A 22234-nucleotide genomic window follows, 5' to 3' on the forward strand; every position below is an offset into this window, starting at 1 on the left:
GATTGATCTGAGAAACTTTTAAAAATTCCACAGCCCAGGACATATACAATACCAATTACAACATATTTGGGGTTAGACAACAACAACAATATTTTTAAGAAGTTGCTTAAGTGACACTGATGAACACACAAGATGGAAAACACTAGATCTATATTAATTTAATTAATGTTAATATGGTTTGGGGCAAAAGACAGTGCCTTAAACTAGACCTTCACTTATCTAAAATCCTCCCCTCCCCAGTCCTTACAAGTGGCCATCTGGGGCATGAAGCTGTCTCTCAACTACTTGTGTATCTAAAGCTGTCTCTCTACCCCTTCAGACCCCACCCCCATCACCAGGAAGTTGATCCTGATGCCTCCTAAAGGGATAAAAAGGGGTGCATGGGTTATCACTGCCATTCAGACACTTAGGAATCAATGAAGCCAATGGCAGAAAGGCAGTGGGGATGAAAGTGGATCATGTGTGTGGGTGAGGAGCAAGCCTGAACCAGGAATACCTGAAGGAGAACTAAGTATGAGAGTGTTTCTACAGGAGGGAAGGTACTATGTCTGGTCTGGTTCATCTCTATGTTCTTATTGCCAAGACGAGGCAGGGAACATGGTACGCGCTCTATAGAGTGCCTGTGGAAGAAATGCTAAGGGTGTCAGAGTGTGCCAGGAGCTACGGGCAAAGCCATCGAAGTAGGGATCAGGAGCTAGAAATAGGGTTCAGAGGAAGAATCATCATGAAGTGCAATGACACCAAAACTATTTTCTAGTAGAGTCCAGGAAGTTGTTAAACATTCTGCAATGCACAGAACAACCCCCACCACAGCAAGGAATCATCTAGCACAATCTGTCTATATTGCCACTACTGAGGGACCTTGCTATAGGACAAGGCCCAGTCTCCTACCTGTTGTTGCACTTTCTGATCTCACATCTCTGCCCTCTGGTTCTCTGACTCTCAAAACCATGTACAGCAGGGATAATTGGTGTCCACAGAGTCTTTGCAGGTATGATTCACTCACTAGAAAGAAAATTGGTTGAAGGTGGGCCACACACAGCCACCAAGAGGTTGCAGTTTCAACCTCTTTTCCAGCTGTGTTCTCACTCAAACATTCGCCCATTCACTTAAATATTTACTAGCCATGTGGGTTGCTCCTAGCCCACCTTTGGACTTACAAGTTTACAGGGACAATAGATTTTAAAAAGTAATTGCAACTCAGCGTAATCAGAAAAGCGGAAGTACGCACAAAACAGAGTCATAAATCTATCACAGGGAATAATTATCTCTAGAGAAAGGGTATTCCAATATTCCAGACTACAGGAACAACATAAGCAAAGACCCACAAAGGCAAGCAGATATGAAAACAGGAAGCTGCTTGTCACTGCTTAAGGAGGATGCATGAGAGGTCAGCAGACAGAGGCCAGAAATGTGAGATCAGAAAGGAAAACAACAGGTAGGAGATTGGGTCTTGCCCCACAGCAAGGTCTCTCAGGAGTAGCAACATAGACAGCTTGTGGTGGATGATTCCTTGATGTGGCAGGGGTTTGTCCTGGGCATTGCAGAATGTTTAACAGCATCCTAGACTCTACTCTTGGAAAAGAGTAGCACCCTCTTTACAGCCAGTAAAGAATAAGAACACCTGCCACACAGTCAGTAATAGCTCCAAATGTTATCAGATGCCCTGCTAAAGAACCACTGCTCCAGAGGCAGGGCTACTATATAGGCAGAAACTCAGCCAGATTTGTCTTCTAGAATGAGTGATCTGACAGCAATATGGAGAATGAAATGCATCACCAACTCTACACCCAATACTTGTACCTATATTACTGTGTCCATGCTTACAATCAGTTGTATAAGAATCTCAGCATCTACACTCTTGCATGGATCTCACTGACTAATAATTACCTCTAGAGAAATTCTTCCAAGAAGAATAAAAAAAAGTTTTTGAGTGTGTAGTTTTTTAATTTCCCAAATTTAGCCTCTAGGTGGTGAGATTCTGGGTCTTTTCTTTATACTTTTCAGTATCTTTCACAATCAGAATGAATAAAGGAGAAATTACTTTGGATGGTAACTTCCTCAGGTATATCCTTGGTAAAAATAAAGATGTTGCATGGATGACATTCAATTGCAAAGGTGGAAGCAATGATTCCACAATTTAACAGTCCCCCAGTACGAATACACGTTGTGCCCTTACTGTGTTTTTAATGGTATTATAGCATTTTGAAAACATTTTTCTATGAACCACAACATGCACAAGGTCTCTCCAAAACATAGGTTTTTGCAATGACTTCTTACTCCCTTCCCCCTCTACTGGGGATTGAACCCCAGGTCTCTCTGCCGCTGAGCTATATGCTTGACTATCCCACCCCAGTCCTTTTCATTTTTCATTTGAGAACAGGTCTTGCTAATTTGCTCAGGTTGGCAATGAACTTGTAATCCTTCTACGTCAGACTCCCAAGTAGCTGATATTATTGGGGTGCACCACCACAGCTGGCTTGCACAGACCACTTAAAGTAGGGCATGGTTTCAGTTATTTATTGCCATGTAACTAACCTCTATACAACTATGTGATTAAAGTCAATGATAATTTAATATTTCTCAAAATGCACTGGCTGGGCTCAGCTGGGCAGTTCTGATGTACATGGTGTAGCTGAGGTTAGTCAGTTGCCTGCATTCTGCTGGGAGCTTGATTGAGGCTGGAACATCCACGACGGCCTCTCATGCTTCTGGATCTCTCTCTGTATGGTGGATCAATTAACAGTCTTAGTCTAAGCTCTTACACAGTATCAAAGGAAGCAATACAAGAAGAAAAGCCCAAGTGCTCATTAAACCTCTGCTTGCATCACGCTTGCTAATGTCCCATTGTCTAACAGAAGTGACTTGGCTAAGCCTGGAGTCAATGAGAAGAATGTACAAGAGCATCAGTTCTGGGAAGTAGAGTTCACTGGTGTCAAATGTCTAGCACAGTTGGAAAAGGGTTTCCTTGTAGACCAGATTATTTCACCCCACCTTTTGAACTAAGCACCAACAGACTTGTTAAAAATCAGTGACTACAGATATGAAACCATACAAATTAAAACTGAAGTCACCCCACAGCTTAGCAGTGGGTCTTCCCTAGACCAGCTCCTAGTAGTGAAGTACAAAGAAAAAAAAAAATTCATTCTCATCATTTCCTAATGAAAATGGCATTTCAGAGAAAAATATTTTCCCTCTAGGATAAAGGCACCAGTGATGAAAGATGATGAAAGATTTACTCATAAAAGATTAGTACTTTGATAAATATGAAGATTTCATGACTAAAATATACTCACTGCATAGATTAAAACAAAGTGATCCAATTCTACTGATAATTCCCAGAGGAAATGAATCTATTTTGAAGAACGAAGTACAATCTTAGTTTTGCTTTTAGTTTATGCACACTGAAGTCTATGAAAAATTACATCAATTATCAGTGTAAAATTATAATTTGCTTTAGTTCAACTAAACTCTAGAGAAGTCCACTTCAGGAGTGTTTTAACAGATTATTTTACAATTTTTGCACCTGTGAAATATGAAATGCATCCTCCAGAGGGGAAAGCATCTCGATTATGACAACCTTCTAGGAGAGTAGCAGACAAACCCACAGAGTGACAAAGATGACCAGAAAAATATTGGACATCCATTTGATGGGTTTATACTGGGAGTGGTGCACTGCTTTCTGACTGACCCACCCTCAGATGTAAATCTCATAGATGAAGGATGCCCAGATCAGGGTGAACCAAGCCTGGAATGAGCTCCTAAGTGAATCTGACATGTTTCAAACAACAGTGGATTTGAAGAAAGTAGTTTGAGCCAATCAATATTCAAAGCAAGTTCAAGTACTTGGAACTAGCAGACGACTTTTTTTTTCCCTAAGAATCACAAACAAAATATAAGTGTAGTCCATTTTCAGACAGTCTCAATAGATTATTTTGGTGAATGAGGCGCAGTAATAACACCTAGAATTGTGTCTTAATCAATAATCGTCAGACGAATAAACCACTACCTAATGGAGAAAAGGCAAGTGGACTTGGAAATTAGCGCAATTGTTTTCTGTTCATTCTTGGCAAAATTTGTGGAGGCAGGAGGTAGAGAGAAGGTAGAAAGATCATTACTGCATTATCCCTTGAGATTTCATATAAATAAAACTTACTTATTTGATTTTTGTTTCAATCTACTTCTATTAACCTATTCCAACACCCTTGTTTTATGAATAACAACAATAACAACAACAACAACAAAAAGAGACTTGGCACAGTTAAATAACTAAACTATGAAGGTCAGATGGGAAGAGAAGCACTATTAGACCTCAAGTTCAAGAGAAATATCAGCATATATGGTCAGTTCTTATCATTCGTGATTCCCATGTTTGCAAATTCACTTACTTGCTAAAATTAATTTCTAATGGAAAAATCAATACTCACAGCACTTTTGTAATCTTTGGTGGACACGGACAGGAAGCAAAACATAGTTGCCCAATGCACAGGACCCCAGCTGAGATTGAACCAGACTCCATTCAGGCATCATGTTTCAGCTCCCATTCTATAGAACATGTCTTTCTCGCTGTCTGCATATTGTCAAGCTATTCCCAGTAAGGTGCTCTTCTGTTATTTCCTTTTGTTTAAAATAGACCCTAAGATTATCATCAAAGTCCATGTGTGATACACCTTATACAGAAAACACAGGGGTTAAAAATCCGTGGATGAAATTATCTCCATTATTCTATGAACACCTTGGTTTTTCTGATTGTCAATGACATAAGCTTTATCAATTATATAGGGATTCTGGCATTTTACATTTGCTCAGAAATCTTTGAGTACTTTGGGAATATTCACTAATTTGATAGCCATAGCATTAGCAAAGGAGAAAAACAATTATAGAAATCACCTAGTACAAGGATTAATAACCACAGTTCCACAGATCACCAAAGAGATGCATGGATACAATCAAAGGTTCCAAAAACTTGTGTTGTTTTCAGTAACCCCTAACGGAAGTTTAGCATCTCCTCCAATTTAGCATCACAAACCACCATCATATTTGCAGTACCTTGACTAGGTCTTCCGTGGCAACTTCTGATATTTTTATATCACACTAGGAGTGTTGCAGATATTGCAAGATAACATTGTCTTTGCCAATAATTCAAAGTTTCAAGCATTACGAATGTCTCTTTTCATGTGTTAAGATATATATATATATTACCCTGGCACAAATTCGTTGACTGTTCATATATATATTTCAATATCATGAATTCCTTTGTAGTACTGTGTATTTCATTTTGTACATTTGAAAAATTATTTAGAGAAGAAACCCATAGAAGCTTCATCAGCCTGCCATAAAAATCTGAAACCAAGTCTCTCATCCCACAAATAATGTGACCTAGAAAAGGAAAGCAGATTGTTGAGGTCCCACCATCAGTTAGAAGGAGCCGCAAATCTGAGACCTCATAATACCCAAGATGGCGTTTTGTATGTCATACCAAGCTGCTTCACTATTAGATTATACGAATAATAACTGGGGCATCTCGTCCCCCAAAGCTCAGCAACAGATACGTGAGCCCTGAGATTAAATAACACCTATATAAAGAAAAGAGGTACATATTCATGGAGATAAAAATGATGAAGATTCTGCAATGAATAAATGAGTCCATCCTATCCTCCCTTGGGGAATTGCAACTGCCCCATTCTACATGGAAAGGAATCACCAGGGTGGAGAGCCAGTAGCTTTAGTAGGACTATGTGTTACTCAAATGTGCTCATGAAAACAGAGGTGAAGGATCACCATTTCTCTCCATCACCCTACAAGCATCTTACACACTAGCCACAACAAATTAATTGCTGTATCCCCAGCTTACCACCACCGAGAAAGCAAAGTTAGATCTGAGCATGTACCAAGCTGTTCCCTGACCCTTAACACAGTTTCCCTATTTGCCATGGCACTCCTGCCTTCTCTCCTTGGCAAACATCTTCTCACCCTTTCATACACTAGCACATGTCACCTTCTTCCTCTATTTTTGCAAAGTGATTATGCTTGTCTTAATACTGGATTGTGAGCTTTGTGAATAGGGGCAAGGAAATGAAATAGGATTAGAGAAAAGGATGTCTATATTGACAAATTTATGTTGATAGAGGACAATATGTTAAGGTTTGGACATGAGGTGTTCCCCAAAAGCTCCTGTTTAATAGAGGAACATTTAGAGGTAAAATGACTGGATTGTGAAAAGTGTCAACTGATCAGTCCATTTCAGTCTGAATGAACTGACTGGATGGTAACTCTAGGCAGGTGGGGCCTGGGTGGAGGAAGTGGGTCACTGGGGGTGTGCCCTGGAAGTGTGCATCTTCCTTTCAGTCCCTTCCCCTCTCTGTCTCTGATTTCTGGCTACCATGAATGGAGCAGCACTCCTCCCCAACACCCTTTCACCATGATGCTCTGCCTCACCTTGGACGCAGAGCAATGGACTCAGCAGACCATGGACTGAACCTCTGAACCATGAGCCAAAGCAAAGTTTCCCTCTTCTAAGCTGTTCTTGGATTTTTTGTTCATAGGAACACAAAGCTGACAACAGACCATTCTAATAAAGTGAATGCTGAGTGTACATTTAATATGCACCTAGAACTGTTCTAGACAATTTATATGTCCTACCTCATTCACCTTACAGTCAGGGGCACAATGATGAACCTAATATCTGGGATCAGGATATAGAGGCATCGTGAGGTTAAATAAGCTGCCCATTGTCAGATTCACAGGAAGCAGCAGAGCTGGAATCTAAACTCTGATCCCGAGCCTATGCCCTTAATTGCTGAATTCATTCTTTCACTTAAGGTCACAGAGATTTGGTGATCTCTTCTTATGAAGACCCATAGTAAGATTAGGATTCAGAGCTCTAATGTTAACACCCAGGAAGCTTCCTGAGTCTAGCTTTAGTATAGATTTTAGTTTGAGAGTAGAAAAAATGAAAGGAAAAAATGAAAAAAGGATGGGCAGCAAGGGAGGAAAAGAGAAGAAAGGGAGGGCGGGAAAGGGAAGAGAAGGGGAGGGGATGGGAGGGAAGATTGACAGATCAGTTAGTCAATCCATTGATAAATCAATTGATCAGTCCATAGATATATAGAAAGATTAACAGCAAGACAGAAAGAACTGCTCATGCTCAGAAGTCTCCAGTCAAGCAGATCAGGTCAGAGTGGAAATCAGTTCTTGCTCCTTGAACAATAAAAGAAAGTCAAGACATACTATTAATATCACCCTAAGTGTCCTCTAATTTCATGTAATTTCACACTGTTATGTGCTAGCCAGGAGGCACACAGTTGAAGAAAAGCTTAGAGAGGCGAACTGCTGCCTTCCCAGGAAGCCTCTGAGGTTCATTTTCCTAAGAAGTGTTGGCTTCATTTTCTCATTCTAAATTAGCCCTCCTACATTTTGATGGGCATACCGAATATGATGTTCTGTATTTGTTCAAAGAAACAATGACAATGTTTGCTTTGCTGGGGTTTCCATATTAATTCTTACTCATCTGATCTTATTTTCCTGAGAAAAATGGTAAAATTTACCCCCAAATAGTTGGTTTTGTAAAATCAACAAAGAAGAGTTCAACCTCCAACATGTAAGATTAGAGGCACTGGTTTCTAATACAGGCAACTAAACCATCACAAGCAAACATCATCCATAGGTTTCCTAGGAAAACAATCCAAACACAGAAAACATCTGCTGTGATGCTCTTTCAATGACTTTGAGAGGGAAACCCTTGCAGCGATATGACTGTCTTTTCTGGTAGACAAAATAGCTTTCTACTTGAAAGTTATTCATTTACTATAAACCAGCTAGAGAACACATCAATTATAGTAATTTACCTTTTACACTTGAGAGAAGAAGATGTAAGCAAACATTCTAAAGTATGCATGAAACTACTGCATGTCACACACATTTGGCTCAAGATTGCTTTCTGATCTGGGGAGGGTGGTTGGTACCTGCAGTCTTCAGAGAGGTACACATTTTCCCTCTGAAATCACAAGCCTAGGTCCGACTCTCTGTGGTTTTGCAATAACTTCCCACCTTCAAGAAAGTTGGCTCCTTAGTGTTCTAACTAGGCATATAGTTAAACTCCTAGAGATCAATGAAAATTCACACCTCCCTAGAAGCCAGAGTCCCTCAAAGACACTGACACAAAACTCTGACATACATTGCTGGCCACAGTCCATTTTCATTTTGAGTAGCAACTTGGGTGCAAGAAACTTAATCTGATTCCAAGCTCACTGCTGAAGGCATGCTTTTATATTAAAAATACAATACACAGAGAATTGTCAAAATGAGCCAAGAACAACAAACTAGATACAACCAAGAGGAGCCCCAGAGGCTACATATGTCAGCAAAGCCAGAAACAAACATCTATATATAGAAAATTACTATCTTAACCAACAAGCAGCCTACTTGTCCGTAGAACTGTTTTTTCTTCTTTCTCTGGGATCTAGCTCCATGTACGGTAAGTAAAGTAGAATATATTGTTGACATGATTGAGAGGCAAATGGGAGTTGAAAAATACATTTTTATGGATGAAATGTTACAGGTTTAAATGCTGATGTGAACAGGTTTAACTGTCCTCTTGGACACCTGGCTAAATGAAGTGGAAAAGCAGGTGCACCCAACTAGGAGTCTACCACAAATATCCAAATCTCCCCACTGCTCTCCAACAACAGAACACACCTAAGTGCAAACAGATATTCACAGGGTAACTTCTGAACTCTCTTTGTTTGGGTTCCCCCAAGGCATATCCTAAGTCAAGACTGAGAACAAGAAATATATTTATGAGGTGATTCCAGGAAATACCAGTAGGAGAGTGGAAAAATGAGTCAGGGAAAGAGGCCAATGCAGGGCAGACTATCAAGTAAGTTCCCACTATAAGTACTGGGAGCTGTCCCACTGAGGAACCCCAAAAGATGGCGAGAGCACAATTCTCTAATTCTCCCACTCCACAGGCAAGGGAGCTGAGGTAGTTACACACCAATCCCTACCTCAAATGGGGAGAGGAGTGTTGACTTCTCAGCCCACACATGAGTAGAGCCAGTGACCAGAGAAACAGACAAGGAGACACAGACACAGTTAAAAATGGAGAATAAAAATGTTAAGTCTCAAAGCAAGGACATGGAGAGATATTTGCACATTCACATTCATAGCAGCATTATCGTATATCCAAGTTCACAGCAGCAACGTATTCATAGCAACAGTCAAAAGATGGAAGCAGCTCAAGAGTCCATCAACAGATGAATGGATAAACAACATGGAATGTGTTTCACCCTTAGAAAAGCAAAGAGCCACGTGGATGAGCAACCACATGGATGAGCCCCTGAGGTAACTATGCTAAATGAAGTAAGTAAAACACCAAAAGACATATACTGCATTAATTCCACTTACATGAAAGGCCTAGGGCTATCAATTTCATAAAGAAAGAAAACAGAATGGGGTGGTTGCTAGAGACAGCAGAGAGGAATGAGGAGTTATTGTTCAACAGAGATCCAACTTTAGTTTTCCAAATGAAAAAGTTTTGGAGATGAATGGTGGTAATGTGCATGTATTTTATTTGCATTACTTAACGTACTTAATGCCACTGTGATTTATTCACTTAAAAACAGTTAAGATGAAAATACTATGTGTCTTACTAAAATAAAAGAGGGACTTGCACCTACAGTGTCTAACAACCCACTCAAAGAGTGACTTCAAAGATCTTCGAAAAGATCAGGTGAGGCAAAAGAGAGGTCCATCAACAAAGAGGGGACTATTCTACTTTTTAAAAAACGAATTTGCTCATTTTTTTTTTCTGATTATAAGACTAATACCTGACTACCAGTAAAAACTTATAACATATTTAAAAAAAGAAAATTTAAGTTAATTATAATCTCATAGCAGGGGTGACTCTCAGGGTGTGCAGTGTGGGGTACTAACTGCAAAAAGACATTCCTGGAATGCAGAGGTGCCCCCACCTCCACTGCCAGCTGGCAGGCCACATAGATGACAGATGCCCACCACCAGCACTCTGGACCCAGCTCAGCAGCAGGCTTGGAGCCAGTGTTGCTCCTTGAACACCCAGCTAGTAAAAGCGTGACCACAGACAAGTAGCACTGACATCTCATGGGAGCTCGTCTGACCAGCACAGTCCCAGGCCCCATCCTGGACTTGCCGACTCAGAATCTGCATTTTAACAAGATTCCCAGGTGATTCATGTATTCCTATCTGAGTTTGAGAAGCACTACATTCACAGGGTCCTTCTAGTTTTGGCTATGACTTCTGACAAGGATTAGAGCTGCTAAACCTCTAGTGCCTTGGTGTTAAAACTCCCACCTTCTCCATTTGTTCCTGCTGTACCTCATCCACAATGGCCTTCTAGCTGTTACTCAAAATTGCCCACCTCACTCCTATCTCAGGGCCTTTTCACTAGCAATTCCCAATGTATAGAACACTCCACAGATTTTTATATGACTACTTCTTATCATTCATGTTTGCTGACCAGATGTCACCTCCCCAGATGAGATTTCCCTGTCTAGCTTTAAAGTGAAGAAATACAGTATCGAGTATAGAGGAGATGCTATTATGTGTCTACACTGTTAATACATATTAATATACAGATAATGTCATCTGAAAGAAAATCAGTGGAAGGTGAAAGAAAAGCAGGAAATTTTCATCTAAAATAATAAATTTGACTTGATTTGCTGGCATTGAAACGTGTATCAAAAAGCAAGCTAGAAAGAATAAAATGGTTCTCTCTTAAGACTGAATGCCTCTTTTGTAATGCAATTCAATATTCTCAGACTTTTCAGAAAAAAGAAAGACAGAAGGAAAGAAAAAGCGCAAATGAAATGACAAGTTGAAACTTGCTCGGACCCTCCTGCATTTCCAAGGCTGCTGGTATGTTGTGCTTCGTGTCTTTTTTTTATTCGTTTCATACCAAGTTTGTGAGCAACAACAGGGCTTTGTTAGTTTGTGCAGTGATGCAATTACAAGCGCTTTAGCTCTCTCACCCGCCCCAAGACTCTGACTTCAGAAACAAAGAGTAAGACATGCCACTCAAGCAGGCTGTGGCCACAGTAGAGTCCTTGAAATGTGGAGAATTTTCTCAAATCTTACTTTTGCTTAGATTTGAAACTTTGCAAATATGGACAGAAGAGAAGAGGGAGCTGAGGGAAGGAAAACGAGTGGAGTTATAAAATAGCCATACATTTTTAAACCAGTGGACACATATCTAGAACTTTAACATGATTATTCTTTTATTCAATGATTCTGCTCCTAGGAATTTATCCTAAGGATATACAAAAGTAGGCATCTTCACTGAATGGTATTCTCCACAGCTTTGGTTATCAAAGGACTCTTTTTTAAAAGAGAAGTAGTAGTTTACAACACTGGACTGCTAGTTAAATAAATCTTCGTACACAGAGTATTCCCTTCAGAATAATGCAGACTGGAAGTATGTCTAATAACATGGGCAATGTTCACACTGAATTTTTTTAGTGTAAAAGTGTAAGCTACACAAAAGTGATGATGGATTACTCCATTACTATCTTTACCTTTACACATACACACACACACACACACACACACACACACACACACACACACAGAGAGACACACATATACACTCTTCAGGCCCTCTCTATCTTTTTCCTCTTAATTTTCTTCTCAGTACTCTCTGCCCCCAAGACACACAGCAACCTGTGTGATACTCTCGCTCTCTTTCCAGAAAAAATAATACTTCAGGCAAAGAGGGGACTCACTACTATGTCCCCAGTGCTTCCATTGGGTTTGTCACCAAGCCAAGCAGCATGACCTGGTCAAGCAACAAAGAGGAAGGATCATGCAAAACGTGGAAGGCATTTCCCAAAATACCAACAGTGGCTGCGACAAGCCAGTGAAAATACACATGCTTTCATTTTCCTCTTATACTGGCCTAGAGTTTCCAAATTATATACCACAAACTTCTTTAAAGAGTAAAAGTTAAAGCCTCTTTTCACATGTGTGCATTTTTGTGTGTATTTGTATAAATATACACATGTATACATGAGCATATATTTGTTTATATATTTTTGCAAATAAATTTTTGTTAAATATGTATACATTTTACATGCATTTATATATTTATATACGTTCACATTACGCACATGCATGATATATATAGTGACATTTGGTTACCTAATATAATTCTCATTCTCCAAACTACCAATTTATACACTGGAAGAAAATAAAACTCTATTTTACTCTCCACCTTAAGTGAATAAAATGAAACATGGGACCAGTGGTTTAAGGCGAAAAAAAGTACAACAAATTCATTTTGGCTTCTTACCACTCACACTTTCATTAAGTCACATATGAAGCATAAAATCAGATAGTATTATTCTAAATTAACTGTTCTTTCTTTCAGGAAAAGCAAGCTTTCTTTTCTGAATTGCATGCTGTATTTTGCAACCGCAGTAGAAAAACGGCAATTTCACAGGTACCCCAACATGTGCCCTATTGTTTCATTTTTATTATATTAAAAGAGCAATTGTTCCAGAAGGCAGCGAAACTGGATCACAGTGTTCTCACTGGTCTGAAAGTAGAAGTGCTGTGGAAACATAAACCTGGAGAAGGGATCCACTTAAGAGCACAGGAGGCGCTCAGAGAGGATCCCTTGAAGGGGGACTGGGCAGCTCTAACCTTATAAAGGATTTACTCTGGGCAGGCTTAAAATGTAAAATATTTGCTGGGCAATCTTTGATGTTTCCATTGTATGTTCTTATAACTAATATAAAAACTTCAATCAACTTCTAAAAATCCAATTCAGAGGACATACAAAATCATCAATTACAAAGATGACCCTTGTCAAATAACGCTGCAAAGCCAAGTCCATATGAGAAGGCAGAGGTCTTCACAGGAAGCACAATGTTAGAAAGGATTGGGAATATTTCTCCCCAGGGGAGTCCCAAGGGAGTGGGTGAACACCCGGATCCACTTTTATCCTCCCATCCTTCACCCCACATCAACTATCTTCCCGCTTTTTTGTAATCTCTTGCCTTACTTCTTAAATGTTTCCTTTCACTTCCTGTAAGTAAGGTGTCTAAAGATTATTTCATTATTAAAGGGTTTTCTTTATTTACCCTAATTCACCAATCCCATGGTGCTACTTACCTTTTAAAAGTATATGATTTAATTTGTAAAGGACTATTTTTTTTAAATACTCTACACCGGAGGTTGAAAAACCATGGAGCCCAAGAGCCAAAACAGGCCTGCTGTCTGTTTTTGCAGAGTTTGTGAACTAAGATTGGTTTTTACATATTTAAATGGTTAGGGGAAAAATCCAAAGACCAATAATACTTAATGAAATATGATCAATACATGAAATTCAAATATTGTTATTCATAAGCAGATTTGTTGGAACTCAGCCATACCGATTCATTTAGGTATAGTTTATGGTTACTGGGGGCTGCAGCATTGAATACTCTCAACAGAAACAATATAGCCTACAAAACCCCAAATATTTATTTTCCATTTTCCTGCTTTTTATAGAAAAAATTTGCTGACTCCTGCTTATGACAGCTACATACAATGTGACACTTCATTTGACACAGATTTGTAGATTTCTGAGTTATACTGTGTTATATATACTATTTGAAAGAAATGAGGTCGTTTATATAGGAAAATCTATCATCGGTATATCAGCATGTGTTATCTTTGTAAAGTCTGGATGAAACATCTGGAGAAATACTGGCCACAGTTATTAATGTCTCTCTAGGGAAGAATGTGAAATGAAGAGAGGGTGATATAGAATAAAATCTTTACTTTTTGCTCATCCACAATTTTTCCTTCCAACAAGCAGGCATAACATTATTTATTTTTGGTGCTAGAGATTGAAGCAAGGGATGTTTTAACACTGAGCTACATTCCCAGATCTTTTTATTTTTATTTTTATTTTTTTATTTTGAAACGGTTCTCCCTAAGTTGCTCAGGCCTCACTAAATTGCTCAGGGTTGGCTCCAACTTGTGATCATCCTACCTCAGCCTCTGGAGACCCTGGGATTACAAGTGTGCGCCACCCTACCTGATAAGCACGCATCACTTTTCTGTTTAAAAAATAAAACAAAGAAATAAAATTTAAGGGAGCTTTACATGCACCAAATATTGATCTTTCAAAACAAGATAGAATTAAACTGTTGAAATGCAAAGATGAAGAAGAAGAGGAGGAGGGGGAGAGGGAGGAGGAGGGGGAGGAGGAGACAGAGGAGGAGGAGGAGAAAAAAAACAAAGAAAAAAATTCCAGGAGTTTCATAGAGTGATCATTTAGCATGGGTACATTCAAAGCAAAAGCCATCTTTACTGTGAAAAAATGTAAAATATTACTTACTCAGTTATGACATAATAATAAGCAATAGTATTTTAAACATACACAAATTGAAGAAGCATATTGTTTAGAAACTCATAAGAAATAGTAATAAAGGACATGAGTTTTGATACATTATAGCTTTACTGGGTCACATAAAGCCAAGACACCTGTGAATACCTCTACTTTTCTTTCCTTCTCACTCCAACATATTAGTTGAAACTAATGCACTAAATGTTTAATAAAAAAAAAAAAATACTGGCCAATAATTCTTAGTTTAAAAAATATTTCCAAACTATAGTGAACATAAAAAATTATGTAGCTATATACTTAAATGTACACCATTTTTACTATTTCTTATATTTTAATGGGCACTATAATCTTTCAGAGACCAGATACTCCATCTAGGCAGGGGCAGGATGCTGTAGCTACTCACTGAACCACCACATTTATAATTCAATTCCTACACATTTATAAGTGTTGATTTTTAAAGTGCAAGCCCAATGGTCCCTTTAACTACACTTAGATGCACAATAATTGACAGCTCATTACAACAAGTGGTCTCAAGAGCCAAGTATTAGAGCTAATGGTCCGTGAATGCTTTAGTCCCCAAACTTGGATCATTATTAAGGCAAAAAAAAAAATAAAAAAAAAAAAAAAAAAAAAAGTCCTGTCCTTTTGTGAATTTGATCTTTAAATGCCTGCATGAAACAAAATAATCTCATGTCTTGGGTCTGAAACACCACATATTTAAATTATGTTTTCATTTAATTAACCTGTGTTTTCTTGTGAGATATGCTACATGATAATTTCCAAGGAATCCTGTAGTGAAGACAAGCAATAATGAATTTTTAAGCAATGGAACGAAAAACACCTCAATACCCAGTAACGGAAGAGTCCTAAAATAAGTTATAGACCTACATGATTTAAAAGCATACAACCATTAAAATCATGTTTAACTAAATTACATAAACAGAATTATGAAGGAAAAACATAAATATTGTGGAAAAACAATAGATGTTGCATGTTCAATGTTATCCTAACTTTACTAAAAAAAAATCACACCATGTTATGTATATAACATTATTATAGTGATTTTTTGCATGGATGGCAAAACAACAATCTTCATTTTTATGTTTTTCTGAATTATCAAAGTTATCTACAATAAGTTCCATTTTAATAACCAAAAGAATAAATTAAATATAATAATGTTCCTTCATCTCTCCTCCTACTGGTGAATACCCCAATTATCATTGAACATTAACCTATCAAAATTTTAGTCTATTCACAATCAGGGAAACAAAAGAATACTCTTTATATTTAATTTCAATGCCAACAATAACAAAAAGGAAATATTTCAATTAATAACATTTTTATTCAAATATCCTAGAGGAAACAAACTGAGAGGAATACTTCAGATAATTAAAATTGAAAGCTTTAATATTTCACACCTAATACTCTCTCATTTTAAACCTGAAGGACACAAATTTGGTGCTGGGAATAAACATTAAATTTGGAAATATTCAACTAATTTACATAATTACAAACACTGCATTCCTAACACTGAAGTCCTTTACACATATTGGTTTAAACATATTGGTTGGTCACATTTTATTCAAAACTCTGCATTAGCTGGGCATGGTGGCACAAGCCTGTAATCCCAGCAATTTAGGAGGCTGAGGCAGGATCACAAGTTCAAAGCCAGCCTCAGCAATTTAGCCGACTATAAGCAACCTCGTGAGACCCTGGTTTTTTCAAAATAAAAAACAAAGTAAAAAGGTCTTATGATGTCCCTCAGCAGTTAAGCACCCCCACCCCCGAGTTCAATCCCTATACCAAAACAAAACAAAAACCTTCTGTATTAAAGTGCTCTTTCTGCTAAGGACTCATCTTTGCCTCTTTAGAAAACAAAACAATCTTCCAAAAGGATTTCAGAACATTCTAGTTGCATACTTTATAATAGTATGTTCCATAACTGGCCTACTTGTTTTAGGAAATTATGAACACACCTCTCCCCACACTTAGACCAGACACAAGCTGGTCTGGGCCTGGGGAGTAAGTTTTCTTCATGGTTACTACTGAAGTTAAAGGGAAGAGAACAAATAGCTCAGGAGGGAAGCAGTTCACAGAAACGATGAGAAATTAGGACAAAAAATAGGGAACAGGTGGAGCAACCCATCAGAGGAGCCCAGGGCCCTGTGGAGAAGCAAGAAGGGAAAGGATGAGATTTCCATCTTTGCAGGTGGTAGTTACCAAACAAAACAAAACAAAACAAAAAAAAAAAAAAAAAAAAAAAAAAAAAACAGACCTCAAAATGCTCCATGCTGGACTACAGAAGTTCAAGAGGCATTTGACCATGGCCAGGGTTCGGAATGTCAAGAGTCCAGGAAAGTGGGCTGAAGCCCAGCTGTCTTTGCAAAAGTGATGGGCAGAGTTACCAATGGTGTTTAGACAAATCCCTTCAAAGGGAAAAGCTCTGTGGACTTCCACAGAGGTCTAAGAGCCAAGAGATCATCCAGGTGAGGGTCCTGTGTGAGCAGTCAGGAGACAGCACACAGCAAGGGCAGGGACTGTTTTGCACACAGAGGGCAAAAGGCAGGGAAGTTGGGGCAGACAGGTATGAGCAGAAAGCAGTAATGGAGCAGTTCATTTGTTTAGGGACCATGTGGAGTGGAGGAGGCAGAAGAGACTAGAGGAAGCTGGAAGCCTCACAGCATGGAGGAGGAGCCTCCTGACTTCCCAGTTAAAGAATTTTTACTTCATTCACCTGGCAAGGGAAGACCACGGAATACTTCAGCAGGGGACTCTGGAATCAGACTGATGTCCCTAAAAGACAAGTAAACAGTGAATTGAGGTGAGCTTGGGACAAGGGAAGTCAGGAGTATATCGGGAAACCAACTGATAAGGAAATAAAACTACAGAATTGAGAAACAGAGCCAAGGAGAGAGAGGGGTGAGATTTTGGAACTGGAATGGGGTAGGACTGGTAATCACTTGCTGTTGAAAAGGGAGAGGAAGGGAGATGGTAAGATGTTCCTCAGACAGAGAAAGAAGGGGGAAATTTAGGAAAGAGACGCAATAGGGATCAGAATGAGAGACACTTGCAGCCTCCCAAACCTGTTTTTCAATTTGACGTGGCTGTCTGCATCATCCATCAGTAACAGAGGTTGCTGCATGCAGTAGGTGCTCAGGAGGGCTCTGAGCTCAGCCAGCTTGCTCCCTTCTGTCATGCAGATAGGAATAAGGAGAACAAGCAGGGCATCCTTCTCAAAGCAGTGCCCACAGCTCTGCTGCTGGGGCAGAATAATTAGCACAGATGCCAGCAGCAGACTGTCTGCCAGAGCAGATTGCTGGAAGTGAGGGAACTGCCAGGTCATGAGTCCGGCCGGCTGGCATCATCCCACTCCCAACAGTGTCTGCAAACACACTCTGGGCTTCTTAGAGGTCCATCATCTGATCTCTCTAATAGACTGTCATGTGCTGAAAGATTAAGAAAAAGAATTCTTACATCACCTAGGGCAGCAGCGTGGATTGTGTTTTTCAGATTGGTTTGGTGGCAATGAAATCTCCTTAGGAAACATTACAAGATGAATTATAAAACTTACTATACTGAGTAAACACTAGCAGATGGTTGCCAACGAATATCTAATTATCTTCAACTCATTATGCAGACATTAACCTTGACAAATTAATAAAGGTGAACTAATAAACTTGCAGGCTTATATAATTTGAATAGTTCCAAATCACAAAGACTACTGTACATAGATAGATGTCACTCAAATCATTTTTTAACTAGGCTCCTTTTTCATCCTTCTTAAAACTATTAGGTGAAATTGCTATGGAGTGAGTAGGTTTTTTTTTTTTTTTTTTTCTTTTCCTTTCCCTTTTTACACTGTAAGGAAGACTAAGATAGGTTCCAAGCTATTAAACTATTTGCGATATACAAGTCATCATCATAATTGGGGGCACACTTTCTTTTGACCTTTACAAAACTTTCATTTCCCAAATGTGACAGATAAGAAGTGCTTTTATAGCACCAATAATGATTTTTTCCTATGGGAACTTGCCAATTATAAGTTGAAAACGCAGGGAAAACCATACTGGATATCATTTAGAATCTACCTAAAATATAGTTCAAATTTTTTAAGAACCATGCTTTGAGGATAGTTCAGGTGAGTTAAAAATCTAACCTACAGATACATATATTAAATGGATACTAGGGCAAGTAAGTGTTCCCTTTAGTACCTGAGCATCATCTACGTGCCCATAAAACGTGTTTAATAAACTGTGACTGGATGGTCCACAATTGCACCTACAATCATCAGCCTGAAATTTTTAAATATTAATAAAATTTAAACTGGGGAAAATTTAGCCATGATACACAGAGCTACTGCAATAACATACCTACCATGCAGTAAGTCTCCAAGCTCTTCACCAGCTCCCCAGACTTTAGGTATCATAGTACTTGAGTCTGATTTTTCTCATATTCTCAATGCCTATGATGAGAACCTTAATAAAGTGCATATGAGGGTTTTAATAAAAGTCAACTTCACAGAAACCATTCAGACACCACTATAGTGTTTCAGTAAAGGAAATGTGCTAATGCCTGATATTTCTCTAATAAGAAGTCACCCCTTATGGAATCTGGATTTTACTCTTAATTTGATCCAGTTTTCCTTACATCTAGATATGGTCCCTGATTGAAAATGGTTCAACTTTTTGATGGTACATTTAGTAGAAAGTGAACTTAGAATTTTAAATATTTTCCCCTTTCCCAAGCTAGGAACATACTGTATTCCTTCCCAAGGCTGGACAGTCAGTAGCAAGTCACAGCTCCCAATCAGCCCTACAATCACAGGCGAAACAACCAACACTCCAAAGCATACTGTGTTATTCAGCTATGATGTTTGTTAGGTCAGGTGAATTAAAGGCATTTTCTATGTGTGATATTTTCAACTTAGGATGTTTTTTTTTTTTTTTTCCCCAGGAGGTAACCCAATTATAAGTTGAGGAACATCTATCCAAGCTAAAGCAAATTCATCCATTCAGTTATTCAACCATTCAGCAAGTATCTACTGACCTCGTCCAATGTTTCTGGCATTGTTCCAACCCTCCACTGTCCCATATGGCAGGCCACCACTTACATGTGGCTACTGAGCATTTGAAATGTGGCTCATCCAAATGGAGATGTGTTAGACACATAAATTATACAAGGTATTTTTAAGACTTAATCTGAAAAAATGTGGGGTTGAAATACTTTATAAATACTTTTTATAATGATTACATGTGGAAATAGTTTTTGTTGTTGTTTCGTTTTAGCTTTTTTGCAGTAGTAGGAATTGAACCCATTGCCTCAAACATGCTAGGCAGGCAATCTACCACTGAGTTACATCTCTGGCCCCTTTTATTTTTTTATTTTGAGACAGGGTCTCACTAAGTTGCCCAGGCCAGCCTTGAACTTGTGATCTTCATGCCTCAGTCTCCTAAGTAGCTGGAATTACACATGCATGCCACCACACTCAACTGGAAATAATAACTTAGATACCCTGTGTTTTAAAAATATTGTTCATATTGACTTGTTCTTTCTTCTTTTTTCTTCCTTAATATGCTACTAAAACATTTGGTATATGTTGATAATCATAACATTTGAAAAAAGCTATTTTTTTTTTCAAGGACCTGATATTCTACTGGAAAACCACTAACAAAGAGATCAGTATAATGATTTCCAGAAAATGAAAATTATATAAAGATATTAGATAAAGAAAATAAGGCAGGGTAAAAAGAGAGTGATTAAAAACACAAGTCACCTCTAGGAAGGAACAACAGAGCAGGAGAAATGAATGATAAGAAAAGATAGTCACACAGGAATCCAAGCATGTCCTCCACAGTGGGACCTGCAGTTCAAAGGCACTGAGGTAGGAATGGAGTCAGTGAGTTTGAACAGCAGTAAGAAGGCCAGTTTGGCAGGGGCATAGGAACAAAAGGAGAGACGATTAGAAGGCAGATAATGGTCAGACTACAGAAGTCCTGGTGGAAGCTTTAGGATAAACACTATATCGATAAGAAATTCACTGAGGGATTTTCAGCAGGGGAATCACATGATCCAATTTAAATGTTTGACAGTCATTCTGGCTGCTGTGTGGAAGACTGATTAAACAAGAAAAATAATGGACCCATGAAATCAGCCATGAGACTCCCATAATTCAGAATCAGTGTGTTTGAGCTGATGTGACTTGGTGGCAATGTGAAGTTATTCAATACTTTCTGCAAAGAAATTTGTCATCACACATTCTAAGCTATAAAGACAGGTTCACACTCTTTGACAGATATTGCAAAAATCTATACTAATAATTAGAATGATGAGAAAATAATGTATGAAGGTATATACTACACTTATATTTAAGATAGAAGATTCAAGAATTTCCCAAGGTTCAACAGTAACTAAATGATGAATAAAATACTATGTAGCCATTAAATTTCAAGTATGGAAACCCAGCAGCTAAAGATAACAAAATTCTCTATACAGGAAATATCAAAGAAACTGTAGACAAATTGTTGGAACTAATAGAAGAGATCCGTTTGCAGAAAAAAAGGGAAATTTAAAAAAAAAAAAAGTATTTTCATAGACACCAACTAAAACCAATCGAAACTTTTGGTTTAAAAAAATATTCACAACAACAAAAACTTGAAGGCATGCAAAAATAAGCTGAGGAGAAGCATGCAAGATATTATAGAAGAAAATAAACATTTTCTTTTGATGGGCATTAAAGACAACCTAAATCACTAGTTAGTCAGCATATCTATAAGTAGGTCAACTCAATGTGTTAAGATGTCCACTCCCTTAGTTTTAATCTACAAACTCCATGATTCAAGTAGAATTTCCATTGGGATCTTTTTCATAGAACTTGACATGCTGTTTTTGAGAATTCATTTGAACATTAAAGGGGTTAAGACTTCACTCTACCAAATACCAGTTGTGCGCTCTGGGCCCCTTCCTGCTTCATCCTCCTCTTGACTAATGGAATAGACCCGAACATACAAAATGATCCCAGATATATAAGTTTTAGAATAAACAATAATATTGTGTGTATATATACACACCGAGTATGTATATGTATTTACACAATTCAAACATACACATGTGTATAATGGGCACACAAATGAGGCAAGAATATAAAACTATGAAGAAAAACAAGAAACAGAAGTCTGAGGAGTTTCTTTTGGGGAATGAGAAATGGAATAGAGTGAGGGGAATTGAAATGAGCACTAATATATCCACAATTTAAAATTTTTATTCATAAAAGATTTAAAGTCATATGCCCAAATACAGATACATATCCAGCTGGGACACAACAGCAAAAATTTGTTTTAATAAACACAAGTGATGAATGATAGAAAATTGTGCATAGATTCAAAATTTTAACTATAAAAATCTATGGTCCATATGAACACTGGAAATACATAAAACTATATTGGCTGTTATTAAGAGTACTAAATTTATGGATTTTTTCCCTCTTAAAAACTCTTATTGCACAATTAATAATTTAGACTTAATGGACATATCTAGAATGTTTTCTCCGTCAGCAAATGAATACACTTTCTTCTCAACAACACATGGATCCTTCTCTAAAATAGACTATTTCTTAAGTCCACAAAGCAACTCTCAGCAAATACAACAACGACAACAACAACAATAATAATACCTTGCATTCTATGAGATCATGAATGAAATTAGAAATCAATGATAAAATTAAAAATAGGAGCTACTTTAACACTTAGAGAATAATACACTGCTTAATGACCAATGGATAGTTGGAGAAATCAGGGACAAAATTTAAAAAAAAATACTTAGAAGTAAATGAGAATAGCAGAAAAACATATCAAAATCTTTGGGACACTA

At 38.1% G+C, this 22234-nt stretch overlaps 2 protein-coding genes across 13 annotated transcripts in view; both read right to left on the reverse strand.

Moving 5' to 3' along the window:
* The window catches only part of PLCB4 (phospholipase C beta 4), a 389153-nt gene that overhangs the window by 320150 nt on the left and 46769 nt on the right, over positions 1-22234 (reverse strand). The gene's annotated exons all lie outside the window — the stretch shown is intronic.
* On the reverse strand, positions 3712-20869 carry LOC306655126 (uncharacterized protein). Its single transcript, XM_079129413.1, has 3 exons — positions 17452-20869; positions 17103-17161; positions 3712-16531 (listed from the first exon to the last, which is right to left on the reverse strand). Exons 1-3 carry the CDS (start codon positions 17709-17711, stop codon positions 16443-16445), a joined length of 408 nt encoding a protein of 135 aa, XP_078985539.1. The 5' UTR covers positions 17712-20869; the 3' UTR covers positions 3712-16442.

The sequence above is a fragment of the Sciurus vulgaris genome, assembly GCF_902686455.1.
Source record: "Sciurus vulgaris genome assembly, chromosome: 2".
Lineage (NCBI taxonomy): Eukaryota > Metazoa > Chordata > Mammalia > Rodentia > Sciuridae > Sciurus > Sciurus vulgaris.

Coding starts and splice junctions, on each gene's coding strand:
- LOC306655126 (XM_079129413.1), bottom strand. CDS start 17,711: ATGACCTGGCAGTTCCCTCACTTCCAGCAATCTGCTCTGGCAGACAGT. Junction 17,162..17,451: donor CACGTCAAATTGAAAAACAG/GTTTGGGAGGCT, acceptor CTTGTCTTTTAG/GGACATCAGTCTGATTCCAG. Junction 16,532..17,102: donor CCGTGGTCTTCCCTTGCCAG/GTGAATGAAGTA, acceptor GCTTCTCCACAG/GGCCCTGGGCTCCTCTGATG.